At 40.3% G+C, this 12652-nt stretch overlaps 1 protein-coding gene and 2 long non-coding RNA genes across 3 annotated transcripts; 2 read left to right on the plus strand and 1 right to left on the minus strand.

Annotated features, from left to right (window-relative positions):
* Positions 1-206: 206 nt before the first annotated feature.
* On the minus strand, positions 207-1523 carry LOC134216614 (probable proteasome subunit beta type-2). Its single transcript, XM_062695476.1, has 3 exons — positions 1322-1523; positions 994-1219; positions 207-588 (listed from the first exon to the last, which is right to left on the minus strand). Exons 1-3 carry the CDS (start codon positions 1410-1412, stop codon positions 285-287), a joined length of 621 nt encoding a protein of 206 aa, XP_062551460.1. The 5' UTR covers positions 1413-1523; the 3' UTR covers positions 207-284.
* A 3535-nt stretch (positions 1524-5058) lies between these two features.
* On the plus strand, positions 5059-5557 carry LOC134216616 (uncharacterized). The gene is made up of 3 exons (XR_009980743.1): positions 5059-5188; positions 5261-5314; positions 5375-5557. It is a non-coding gene; the product is annotated as an uncharacterized LOC134216616 (long non-coding RNA).
* A 348-nt stretch (positions 5558-5905) lies between these two features.
* Positions 5906-7104, plus strand: LOC134216615 (uncharacterized). The gene is made up of 3 exons (XR_009980742.1): positions 5906-6490; positions 6574-6609; positions 6676-7104. It is a non-coding gene; the product is annotated as an uncharacterized LOC134216615 (long non-coding RNA).
* Positions 7105-12652: the final 5548 nt, after the last annotated feature.

Here is a 12652-nt window from a genome sequence, read left to right on the forward strand (position 1 = left end):
GGTATTTATACATAATACATAAACTTGTGAACTCGTGAATAAAACGAGTGTAATTTTGCCTCCCAAAGTAAATTTACAAATCGAAAAAAAAAAGTTTTCTTAGTGACCACAAAAGTTTTATATGATAAGGTGAAGGAGAATTTCGGTAGTGAGCACGATTTCATCGCAACCCACAATAATCCTCGATGGTTTTTATTGAAATGTGAATTGAAATTTATTGTTCTACACCCAATACTCAATTGGGTTCAAACAGCTTACTCTTACCATCACCAAAAACAAAAGATTCAAGCCGCAACGGTTTCCGCCTTCAAGCTGTCGGCAGTGATATCCTTCAGTTCCTTGATCCCGTTCTTGTCGATGACGGAAACTTTAAAGTTGGGTAAGTTGATGATCAATCGCTTTTGAATTTCTGTAACGCCCTTCTTCATGATTTCGTACGCTTCATCCTGCGAGATCTTGCTGTGGTGGTACCTGTCAAGAATACTGGACACAAACAGTCCACCGTAACCGTGAGCAGCGTACTTCACCGGCAGTGAGTTTGCCAAGTAGTCGATGTAGTGCAACTGTGCGCCATCCGCAGCGTCATATCTGAAAGGAAGAAGAAAAGCATATCTGTGTAATGCTCGGTTGTCTGTTTATCATGGTTGGATCTGGGTTGATTATGATTTCAGATTTTGAAACAATGAGTTGACCCAACAAAAAAATTACAAAAAAAACACAGAAAATTCAGACACTAAGTATTTAAAAGTTAAAAAAGTTCAAGATGACAAAGACATTTCCCTCAAAGGTTTTGAAACTAAACCATTTTCCAAGAAAAATTGAAATTTTAAGATACGGCGATTCTAGAAGATCTAATGTCAATAAATACATGTTTTATTTAACTTCGTTAGATCATTGTTGATTTATAAAAATACATATTACAAAAAGTAATGCACAAGAAAGGCGCTGATACCGCTAGGGATTAATCAGAGTTTTTTGATAATGTACACTTACCCTCCTACCAGAACATTGACCTGATACGGTGTGCGAGATCGCAGATAGTCGGCCAAATTCTTCCGTGTAAAATGAGCGGCCGATTTCGGGCCCAGCTCGTATCCGTTGCGCATTTTATAAAGCAGAATATTTTTGCTGATGTACTCCGTAAACTGCACTCGGTCACCCGCCTCTCCAATCGTTGCCATCATCAGATTATCAGAAATCTTGTAGATTTTACTTTCATCTGCAAGGGCATAAGAAATTACATTGCATTTTTTGTCGGGTCACTCGTTAATTTAAGGTTATGGAAGATCCAGATACAAGGATAGAAGCTTTTTGCACTTACCATCTTTGAGAACCATAATGGAATGGGCATGTGTGCAGTCTGCTGCTAGCATGACAAAGTCGGGACCACGAATTCCGATTAGAGTTTCCATTTTTACGCGATGAATTACAACAAACTTGCCGAGAAACAATCGAACCTTTAAGCCGCAGCAACGAATGACAAACAAAATTTTCTGCCTTTGAGTGATTGTTGACGATTTTGACAATTAAATTTGACGCTTGATGGATGTGGGGTCACTCGTATATGATGTTTTATGATTGTAGAGTTTTGTTAACATCAACGGTAACGGGCACTGCCCGAATAGAAATAAACCATTCATCGAATCGGTACCCGGATAAAAATGTACTATTGGTTCAATAGTGTAAACAATTGAATTACCATACCATGTACGGTATACAATAGGATACATTGTTTATTGAGGGTTGCACAGATTGTATCAACACTGAGGATACAATACATCAACATATTTCTCTAATGTAACAATACTTGCAATTGTTTTTGAAACGTTTTCGTACATAAGATTCATACATTGATAACTTTTGAAATGTTCCATTACATTGCATATAAACTATTTAACAATATTTGCCTCATAGCGCCAATTATGCATTTTTTCCCTTTAAATTGCATTGTTGAACAGTAAAGCTGTCACAACTGAGAAATCAAAAATCGTATTGTTTTACTATACAAATACAATACAATCCATTGTATTTTGAACAGATTTGTTCGGATATTTCAACAATATATTAACCATACACTCTATTGTGTGACGAAAAAAATGTATGGAAAAATCTCAGATTTTGTATAGTTACGATACTTAACAACCCGTACATTCTATTGCGAAAACTTCATTTACATTTGAATAAATGGTTCATAACAATGCATTCAAATGTATTTCTATGGTTTCATTTACAATATAATCTATCACCAATTTAATGTTATTAATAGTAGTGTTACAATAAATTGTACTGTTATTCTACTGTATTTTTTATTCGGGTAATGTTGTCTATCCGAAACAAAGTTATAACGCTTTTTATACCGAAGTTGGATTTTTCTCCAGATTACAGGCAAATTTCCCAACTTCGGAAGTAGTACAGATGAAAAGTGTACAGTGTACAAGTGTACGGAAGTGTACAGATGAAAAATTTAAAATTTTCCATCACCTAGGGTAAAGTGTCCAATAGTGGACCCCCAACCAATAGTGGACCCTCCAACTATGTTTGCATTATTACAGCACAATGTAAACATTTTGCTATGAAATTCCATCGGGAGAACCTACCTTACAATCCTATGATTTGATTACATGCACAGGAAATGCTATGGAAAGTAGAATTAGATGATTTTTTACAATTCTATAAAAAACAAACACGAGAGTGTCCATTATAGGAATATTCTGGGGGGTCCATAATAGGGAAGAAGAACGTCCCGAAACGAAACATGAAAATCAAATGAAGTGTCGACTATAGGGAAGCAATTTCCTATTATGGACACCCAGGGGGTCTACTATAGGGCGAATTCAGTCAGACTTTAAAATGTTAATTTCAACGAATAACGTCGTGTATTTGAGTGTTTTATGTACACTCAACTAAACTATCTCATAATCATCATAAGCCTCATCTTATGAAGCGTGGAAAAATAATCGAATTCCATTTTCATAGAGCCTCTTATGATAACTACTTGGCTCTTATGAAGTTCATAAAATTTATCTATAGAAAAAATGAAACATAAGAGTTGTCTTATGATTTTCATTTCTACCCTTGATGTGAAAAACTCATAAGACAAATCTTATGAAATGAGAAATCAACATGGTAGAAAATGCAGTGGATTAATTAATTATTATCGCAATTTTATTCTTCGGTATGAAACTAACTCGGTCTCACTACAAGGTGGATTATTCAGGGTCGGATGAATTGGCACACTCCTTTCACGTCCATTCTCTCTCTCAATGAAACGTTCATTCATGCCGGGAACAGTGGAAAACGAAATGTCTGCCCAGCGAGGTGACGTCATCCTGAATGAACATAAATCTAAAGTCTAACACTCAGAAACCACTCAAAAGCCTGAAGGAAAATTAGCTTTCATGGAACACACTGAGGACGAGGCTTGATGGCTACTTTGCAAGCCTAGAAAAGCGGAAAAATACAATAAATAAACTTTTAACCTTATTGTTCAGGGAATGCGCACTTGTCAAGAATAGTCGAACACGAATTTCAATTTAACTTATGGCTAATTTTAATGTACTTTTCTGGTCCTACACTATGCTAGCACTGTCACACTTGATAGGGGTACTTGCGTGGTTGGAGCATCGTCATGCTCGGGATCCGGATCCTCGGTGATTCCGTTGAACAGCAAGTGGCCACTGCTTAATGCTGCGGCACTGGCGGAGACGGGCCACGTCGACATCTTGACGAGCTTGATGATGTGGAACAAGCGGCGACGGGCCGCTTTCGGTTGAGATTGATGATGGCCGTAAGCTGTCGGCGATGGGAAGGGTCGGCATGTGGGACAGCTTGCTACATCGGCGGAATGGCCGATTCAAGATGGCGGATATGGCTTGGGAAGCGGTCTGAACAATACACGTCTTCAGACAATAGGTATTCTGTCGCTGTGCTTCTGCCGGCGTTTGTGGGAGATGCCGGATGGCAGTTTCGCTCGGAATGAGGTCCTCGAGCTAGGTAACATAACCTTGAAATCAGCGTGCGTGAGGATTAGGCCTCTTGGATTGCCACCAAGAGCCTGTCGTCGATGTAGCTTGTAAGTAAAAGAAAAGGCCCATTCGTGGACCTGCCAAGTGGTATTATTACACCTATCGTGTGACAGTCGGATTTTGTTATCACTTTCTGACTAAACTAAGTTTAATTACCGTTTTCTTGCACATAACTTTCACAGTAGTGTTTTCTTAGTTTTTAGACGGCATAAATGTATAATAGGCTATAAGAAACATTACAATTATAATTTAGGTTAGGTTATTTTACATTTACAATTAACTTCTCTAACCGTACTATAGTTTTGTGGTTTGTTTTGCCGTACTATTTTCACTTTACTATTAGTATTAAGGACACAATTTCCACTTAGAATAAGATACAAAGCTTTTAAAACACACACACTTTTGTGACAATTTTAACAATTTATACACGACGCGCACTACGATTTCCTCGGAGGTTACGACAGAAAAGAGAATCTTCATTGCCTTTGGCTGAGGTATTTATTATAAAACGAGTGTTAAGATGGAGCTCAAACTTCGTCCAAAATACGAAGTTTGACATTTCATATTTCTCCGACCTTTGTATGTATGTTCTGATCAAAACTAGTAGTGACCTCTGTTTGTCAAATCTTTTTGGACATTTTCATTTGTTTCGCTATTTGTGTCACCGTTTGCATGAACGTGCATTGATATGGAACGGATGGAAATGGTGTATGAATTATCTACACTGAGCCAAAACATCGACCTTAAATCGACTGATTTGACATTTCCCTTGTTTAAAATATTATTCCTTCCACAAGTGTATGCTGTCCCACTGTGTATGACTTACCCATGTAAAACCGAATGAAAATCATCCGACCAGCAAACAATGCTTATAACGCTTGTTGAATGATGTGTCACTTAAATTTCATATACATCTATACCGAACTAGAATCATTGCGTTACCGGATGATATTTGTTTTGGTTTGTCCCCACAGCGAAATTCAATCGGTATTGAAATGTATTGCGTACATAGGAATGTGCGGATTGGCTGAGTGAGTGCCTGCCAGAGGCAAAGCAAACATTATCGCCATGTTTTTTTTAGTTTTCTGCCACATCACTTGCTATTTCCCATCGCAAGCTAATTTCGGGACTTGGAGTTTATTTTCAGGCGCTATGGATTTGTGGTACGTATGAAAGAACATAATCAGTGAAGTAATAAGTGCACACAATAATTTAAATATTGTTTCCATCCTCAGTGATAATTCATCTTGCTGTCATCACGGACTTGGCTTGCGCTCGCGCAGCTTCCAGTAAGTAAAAACATTCGATTAAATACGCACGGAAACATAAAATAAGTATTGTTTCTACAGGATTTTGCAGGATCTCAGGAGGATTGATGTAACGTTGTTCTGATTCCTTCATAATAACATTCCCCCGAAGAAACCCGTACGGCACAGAAGGCAGCGCAGTGAAGTCCGAAGCTCGGTCCGAAGAATGGCCATATCTTTGTAGACGAACAAATAAATGAAGAACACAATACGCAAATAAAATGTGCATGCTATTTCTGAATATTATTCGTGTTTTACTTGATTGTGCAAAAAAATGGTAATTGAATTTGTCATCCAGTTTTCAAATTGAAAAACATTATTTTCAAATTAAAATAATTTCAAAACCATCCTGGAATCATCTGTTCCCCGAACATTCCTCACCTTCACACCATCTGCATTGGGCAATGGAAAAGGGATGACTATCATACGTGACGCACGTTAGCGAATGGGAGCTGGCAAATGACGATCATCCTGAAAGTGAATGATTATCGTTAAGGGGCGGGACCAAATCAAGTATCAGTCGCTATCAGGATGAAGGTTTGGTTCAGTGTACTTGTCAAAACAAGTGAGCGATTGCACTCTCATTGAATGCTGTCGGTTTGGATGGATAGGGTGGGACAAGAAAGGAAATCTTGCGGTGGAGCCGCAAGTCAATCACATGAAACCGAACGGTTACATTACCCCATCGTTCCTCCTTTCAAAAAGGAAGCATTTCATTTTGAATCAATCTCATAATTATAATCATTATCTTCAACCATGATCTTTTTCAGATTGTGGTGAATCAAAATTATGAATTGGTTTTTCTCTGGAGCACCCTATTAACCTTCGTCACTCAGTTGACGAAGCAATGGTACTCGCAGTGAATGAACTTCAACACTCTTTGTGTTGAGAAATGTCAAAAGATTATCGTTGTTTATGTTTACAACGCGACGACGAATTCGATGGTTCGCGAAGCCATGAATTGTAGCGTTTTTGATACTAAATTTATCGCGGTCGATGGCTAAAACGGTCGAAAAAAGTATCCGCGGAGAGAACGTTTCCCGGGGGTGCACTGAATACCGCGATTCGACATCATTTTCCGGTCTTATTTCCCTAGCTGTTCGTGAATCCGCGGAGATGGGAACCAAACTCTTACGCCGAGAATCTCGAGTTTGCCAGGTGAGAATAGTTTCTGTAAACAAAAATCGATTAAGTTGTATTCGATGCTTTCCTAATAATGCGACTTCATTTTCATTGAATAGGATTTCATGGAAATCGGTCCGGACCTTTTATGAATGGTAAGTAATCAACTAATCATTACGACTGAGTTGAAGACTGAATTATTGATTGAATCCTGATTCCAGGTTTGGGACTTCGTGTGTCCGCGTATGTAGCTCGACGGGATGTATGGATTCGCCAGTTCGCTTGTCTCGAACTGGTCCCGCGAGACTACCAATAGAGCGTACTTCCTGACTTCGGAGGAGTTGCACGTCTTCATCTGCATAACGGACTGGCCGTTCTTAAATACCCTCAGGTTCTCTGGAAGACCCGAGCAGAATATAATTCATTATTGTATCTCGCTGTATATTTCAGGAGCAAATTGAATGATTAAATGGGTGTTTTGCTTGTCTGTTTTTTTTTATGAAGAAATTATTCCTCAACAGAAAGACTTATTGTAACCTTCGTTTCTTCCCTGTTGGTCGGGAATCGAAGAAAATTGACTTTTAATTGGTCATGGGACTTTTGGGTTTCTATTTACCGGTTTCGCGTATTTAATTGATGTAGGAGTACAATGTTGCTTGACTCTGCGATTGAGTCGGCACAATTTACTGAGCTTTTCACGACGTTTATGATCATCCTAGCCATGGACACGATTGGAATTTCCGAATGACTTCCCGTTCTGCAGAGACGGCAAGTCGCGAGGAACCTCGTTAGTTCGTCGTGAAGCTATTTGTTCGATTGTGTACTTATTCCATCGATATGGAGTGAGGTTCTATTCGCGCTTCAAACGTAATCTCGAACGACTGCAAATCATCACGAATTCCTTACAGTCCAGCAGAAAATCTGCTTCATCGAGAACCGTTACAAAATCAGTCGATCTCCGAGATCACTGTCTACGTCGTTCCGAACCGCGGGATCTTCTTCTTGATCTCGATCTAAATTATAAAATGCCTAATATCATTGATTCTCATGTTGCTTCGAATTTGTTATTCTAAGTAATTGATTTGATGTACATGCCTTAAATAGAAATAATTATCATGCAATTGAAAAAAAACCTAAGACGAAACCTACTCAAAAAACGGAAATTGGAAATTCTAGAATCATTATCGGCTCCTCGGATTTTCGGATCACCGATTCCGAGAAGACTTTGCAACTTATGTGTTCTCTTCGTTTGGAGAACGAAGGCGTCAACAAAACAGGAATCTGTTTTCTCGCCCCTTCCCGGAGGGAATGGAAACTTATGGGAGTTATGCATTTTTAGTCGGGCGCCATTGAAACTAACTCGGTCTCACTACAAGGTGGATTATTCAGGGTCGGATGAATTGGCACACTCCTTTCACGTCCATTCTCTCTCTCAATGAAACGTTCATTCATGCCGGGAACAGTGGAAAACGAAATGTCTGCCCAGCGAGGTGACGTCATCCTGAATGAACATAAATCTAAAGTCTAACACTCAGAAACAACTCAAAAGCCTGAAGGAAAAGTAACTTTCATGGAACACACTGAGGACGAGGCTTGATGGCTTCTTTGCAAGCCCGGAAAGCGAAAATACAATAAATAAACTTTTAACCTTATTGTTCAGGGAATGCGCACTTGTCAAGAATAGTCGAACACGAATTTCAATTCAACTTATGGCTAATTTTAATTTACTTTTCTGTTCCTACACTATGCTAGCACTGTCACACTTGATAGGGGTACTTGCTTGGTTGGAGCATCGTCATGCTCGGGATCCGGATCCTCGGTGATTCCGTTGAACAGCAAGTGGCCACTGCTTAATGCTGCGGCACTGGCGGAGACGGGCCACGTCGACATCTTGACGAGCTTGATGATGTGGAACAAGCGGCGACGGGCCGCTTTCGGTTGAGATTGATGATGGCCGTAAGCTGTCGGCGATGGAAGGGTCGGCATGTGGGACAGCTTGCTACATCGGCGGAATGGCCGATTCAAGATAGCGGGTATGGCTTGGGAAGCGGTCTGAACAATACACGTCTTCAGACAATAGGTATTCTGTCGCTGTGCTTCTGCCGGCGTTTGTGGGAGATGCCGGATGGCAGTTTCGCTCGGAATGAGGTCCTCGAGCTAGGTAACATAACCTTGAAATCAGCGTGCGTGAGGATTAGGCCTCTTGGATTGCCACCAAGAGCCTGTCGTGGATGTAGCTTGTAAGTAAAAGAAAAAGGCCCATTCGTGGACCTGCCAAGTGGTATTATTACACCTATCGTGTGACAGTCGGATTTTGTTATCACTTTCTGACTAAACTAAGTTTAATTACCTTTTTCTTGCACATAACTTTCACAGTAGTGTTTTCTTAGTTTTAGACGGCATAAATGTATAATAGGCTATAAGAAACATTACAATTATAATTTAGGTTAGGTTATTTTACGTTTACAATTAACTTCTCTAACCGTACTATAGTTTTGTAGTTTGTTTTGCCGTACTATTTTCACCGTACTATTAGTATTAAGGACACAATTTCCACTTAGAATAAGGTACAAAGCTTTTAAAACACACAATTTTGTGACAATTTTTAACAATTAATACACGACGCGCACTACGATTTCCTCGGAGGTTACGACAGAAAAGAGAATCTTCATTGCCTTTGGCTGAGGTATTTATTATAAAACGAGTGTTAAGATGGAGCTCAAACTTCGTCCAAAATACGAAGTTTGACATTTCATATTCTCCGACCTTTGTATGTATGTTCTGATCAAAACTAGTAGTGACCTCTGTTTGTCAAATCTTTTGGACATTTTCATATGTTTCGCTATTTGTGTCATCGTTTGCATGAACGTGCATTGATATGGAACGGATGGAAATGGTGTATGAATTATCTACTTGTCAAAACAAGTGAGCGATTGCACTCTCATTGAATGCTGTCGGTTTGGATGGATAGGGTGGGACAAGAAAGGAAATCTTGCGGTGGAGCCGCAAGTCAATCACATGAAACCGAACGGTTACAGGTATACACTAGCGGTGTGCGGGCATATATTTATTTCGACATGCGCGATTGTAAACTATCTTATATCTATTTGCCATCAATCGGGATAGTTTTGAATTCTATTATTGATCAGTTAAATCAGTTGGAAATGTGAATTGGAAGATCAGAAAAGTAAGTAAATTTTTCTTCTTTTTGAAGTTTTCTATCCTGTCATTCTATCCATCTAAAATCAAAATTTATATTTACAGAAGTTTGTCGATGCAAGACACCAGTTCAGGAAAAAGTACCATTCAACATTTCGCACTAGCAGAAGAGGGAAACACCGACGATGAGACTCTCGAGTTTTCCAACTGGTGCAATGATATATGATATACCATCTCAACGAAAAATAAATCAAACGAATAAGAAAGTGCATATGATTAGTTAGATTATTAAATAATCAGAAAAAATAGAATAAAATGTTATATTCAAAATGATTTGTAGCATTATTTTTTTTTGATCTCGTGAGAAAGCACAATCGTGTTGAAAATATTATGTCCTTCATAGGCATAAGAATGATTGATGTTCATAAGATTCAGTTATGAATTTCGTTATGGGCTCTGACAAATCTTGATATTTTCATAAGATAAACTTATGAAAATCATTCTCGGTCAAATAACACACGGTTCATAAGAAAATCGTACAAACTTTGTAAGTAATTCTTATAGCAAAAAAACATGAGATATTCGTATGATTATCACTACACGTAAAAAAATTTAATGATTTTATATATTAATTCCCATTCATGTAAACCATCAGATATAAGATATAATTTTCATTACAAATCTGAATCAAATTTATTTAGAGTGCTTATATTGCATATTATCTTATTGAATGAAAAGTATAAGTTTTGCTAAATGGCAAAAATGTATTGAGCGGAACTTATACTTTTGATGTACGTTGCGAAATGGAAAAAAAAGGTCAGCCAGAGGAAAACTGCTGCAGAGAAACTTGCAAATTATTTATCGAGGAATATTTCCGCATTGAATTTGCACATGGAATGTTTGTTGTAAATCCTTCATCGGTGCCAAACCCACGTTAAAAGCTTCAAGAAAAACCTGGCAGGTAATTAATATCATATTTATGGACATCAAGTGATTATATTTATTGAAAGAAAATTTGTTTTTTTCAGCGATCCAGAAACGAAATTGTGATGGTTTGTCGGTGCGACAATTGCGTTGTCGTCCATAGCGGAGTCAAGATCCAACGGAAACTTGGTAATATGTTGGGATGTGTAGACACGCAAGCTAGATCCCGATCCAAATTATGGTGGTATTTTGTTTCGAGGTATATAGTCGCAGCTGGTTCGCTGGACGAAACCATCCGGCAGTCGACCAGCAGTACAAAGAGTTAACCAGCGACACAGGTGGAGTTTCCATCACACTAGCACAACACTAGTGAACGATTTGTTTGCGGGAGGTACGGACAGTATGACTCGGATCGACATCGCACCGGATGGATGCAGTTCGTGTATTCCTCTGGAAACTAATCCGATCTCGTTACAGCATCAACAGGAAGAACGCGTTAAAATTTATATTCAAATTTAAGTCAATAAAAATACATAATAGGTAAACCAAATACGTGCGATTCTCGGATTTAAAATGATTCCAAGATTTTAAAATAAAAATGAATTGATATCAGAAAAAAACCATTGATTTTATCGTTATTTCTCTAATAAAAATCATACATTAACGTTATATGGACTATTCAAAATCTCTAATTATGTTTATTTTTTTTTTCTTCCTAAACAATGGAGGGGGAATCTGCTCAACAGACATCCTGGGTTGACCAGGAAGTGCTGGGTTAGGGGCCACCTCCAATGAGGGAGGCAGGGCTGCATCCCCGACCAGCTAAACCGTTTCCATTGCCGCCAAGCCCATCGTCCCTTCGGTACAACCAGAAAGTAATGCTTCAAAGGGGGGCCAGTGCATGACGCACCCTCGAGGTTAGCTGCGTGTCCTTGTAGCATCGAACATCGTGACTCGCTTTTTAGATGAACACCATGGTATCGTGCCAGCGCATTGCCGGCTTTCCAAGTGGCCTTACCACGCCCTATGTCCTCGGAAGGTGGGCAGGGTCGACTTCGCGCCTGCTTCCCTCTGCACGACTGGTATCAAGAATGATGATGCCGCGTGCACCCCAAATTGACCTTTCTGCGATAGGGCCTATTCGCCAGCACACAGAGGGACTTGCCGACGCGAGGCCTACGCCTGCCCCAGCCTTGACGAGGACCCCTTTCCGTCCTCGGGCTCAGAACCCGCCCGGTTGACCGACGCCGCGAAAGCGACGATACCATGTTGTTCTTCGCGCGGCCACTTGTTCGATAAAAGGATCGAGTTCGACCACAGAGCATGACCACCGGTATGACCCATGAAGCCGACTCCGATCCCTTGGACCACCTCTTATTTGCGCCTGAACTAGCCATCCTTGAGTCCACGCGCCACCTTCTGTGTAGCTCCGAGACGATTTGGGCGATAGCCGATAAAACGGCGTTCCAGCCAACTTCGTCTTTACACATCCTCCGAACTAGATTGTCCGGGGTAGTGTCCAGACCACATGTGGCAAGCATGTGGTCACGCATTGCGCGAAAACGTGAGCACACGAACAACACGTGTTCCGCCGTTTCCTCTAAACCTGCGCACACCAAACACTCGGGCGAAGCCGAGCAAGCCAGCTGCTTTACCTGCACTTTGATTTTGCAGCACGCTTAAACGCCGGGCACATCGAGCCCCCCATGGGGTGCTTGCTGTTCACAGCTTTGCTGGAACAAATCAAACAATTGGGAGGGTTCGTGCAGCATTGTGCCTTATGTCCCTCCAATCCGCATCGTCGATGTCACCAGAGGCCGATAGCAACAGAAATTCGGGATCGGAAGTGGGGCTGGGTCGGCCACACTCTACGTAGGGGCGGAAACGAAATCTGTAAACAAGCATTAGACTGGAACCCAGCGGGACATCGCAGCAGAGGCAGACCCAGAGGCTCATGGCGGCGAAGCCTCAATAAAGAAATAAAAGAAGTCGACCGAAATCTAACCTGGCAACAGGTTAAAGCGATAGCCGGGCAACGCTCAGGATGGAGATCTTTCAAATCGGCCCTTTGCACCACCGGAGGTGTACAGGATCCGTAAGTAAGTAAAAATCCGC

Source organism: Armigeres subalbatus, chromosome 2, assembly GCF_024139115.2.
Source record: "Armigeres subalbatus isolate Guangzhou_Male chromosome 2, GZ_Asu_2, whole genome shotgun sequence".
Classification (NCBI taxonomy): Eukaryota; Metazoa; Arthropoda; class Insecta; order Diptera; family Culicidae; genus Armigeres; species Armigeres subalbatus.

Coding starts and splice junctions, on each gene's coding strand:
- LOC134216614 (XM_062695476.1), bottom strand. CDS start 1,412: ATGGAAACTCTAATCGGAATTCGTGGTCCCGACTTTGTCATGCTAGCA. Junction 1,220..1,321: donor CATTATGGTTCTCAAAGATG/GTAAGTGCAAAA, acceptor ATGCCCTTGCAG/ATGAAAGTAAAATCTACAAG. Junction 589..993: donor GTCAATGTTCTGGTAGGAGG/GTAAGTGTACAT, acceptor TCTTCCTTTCAG/ATATGACGCTGCGGATGGCG.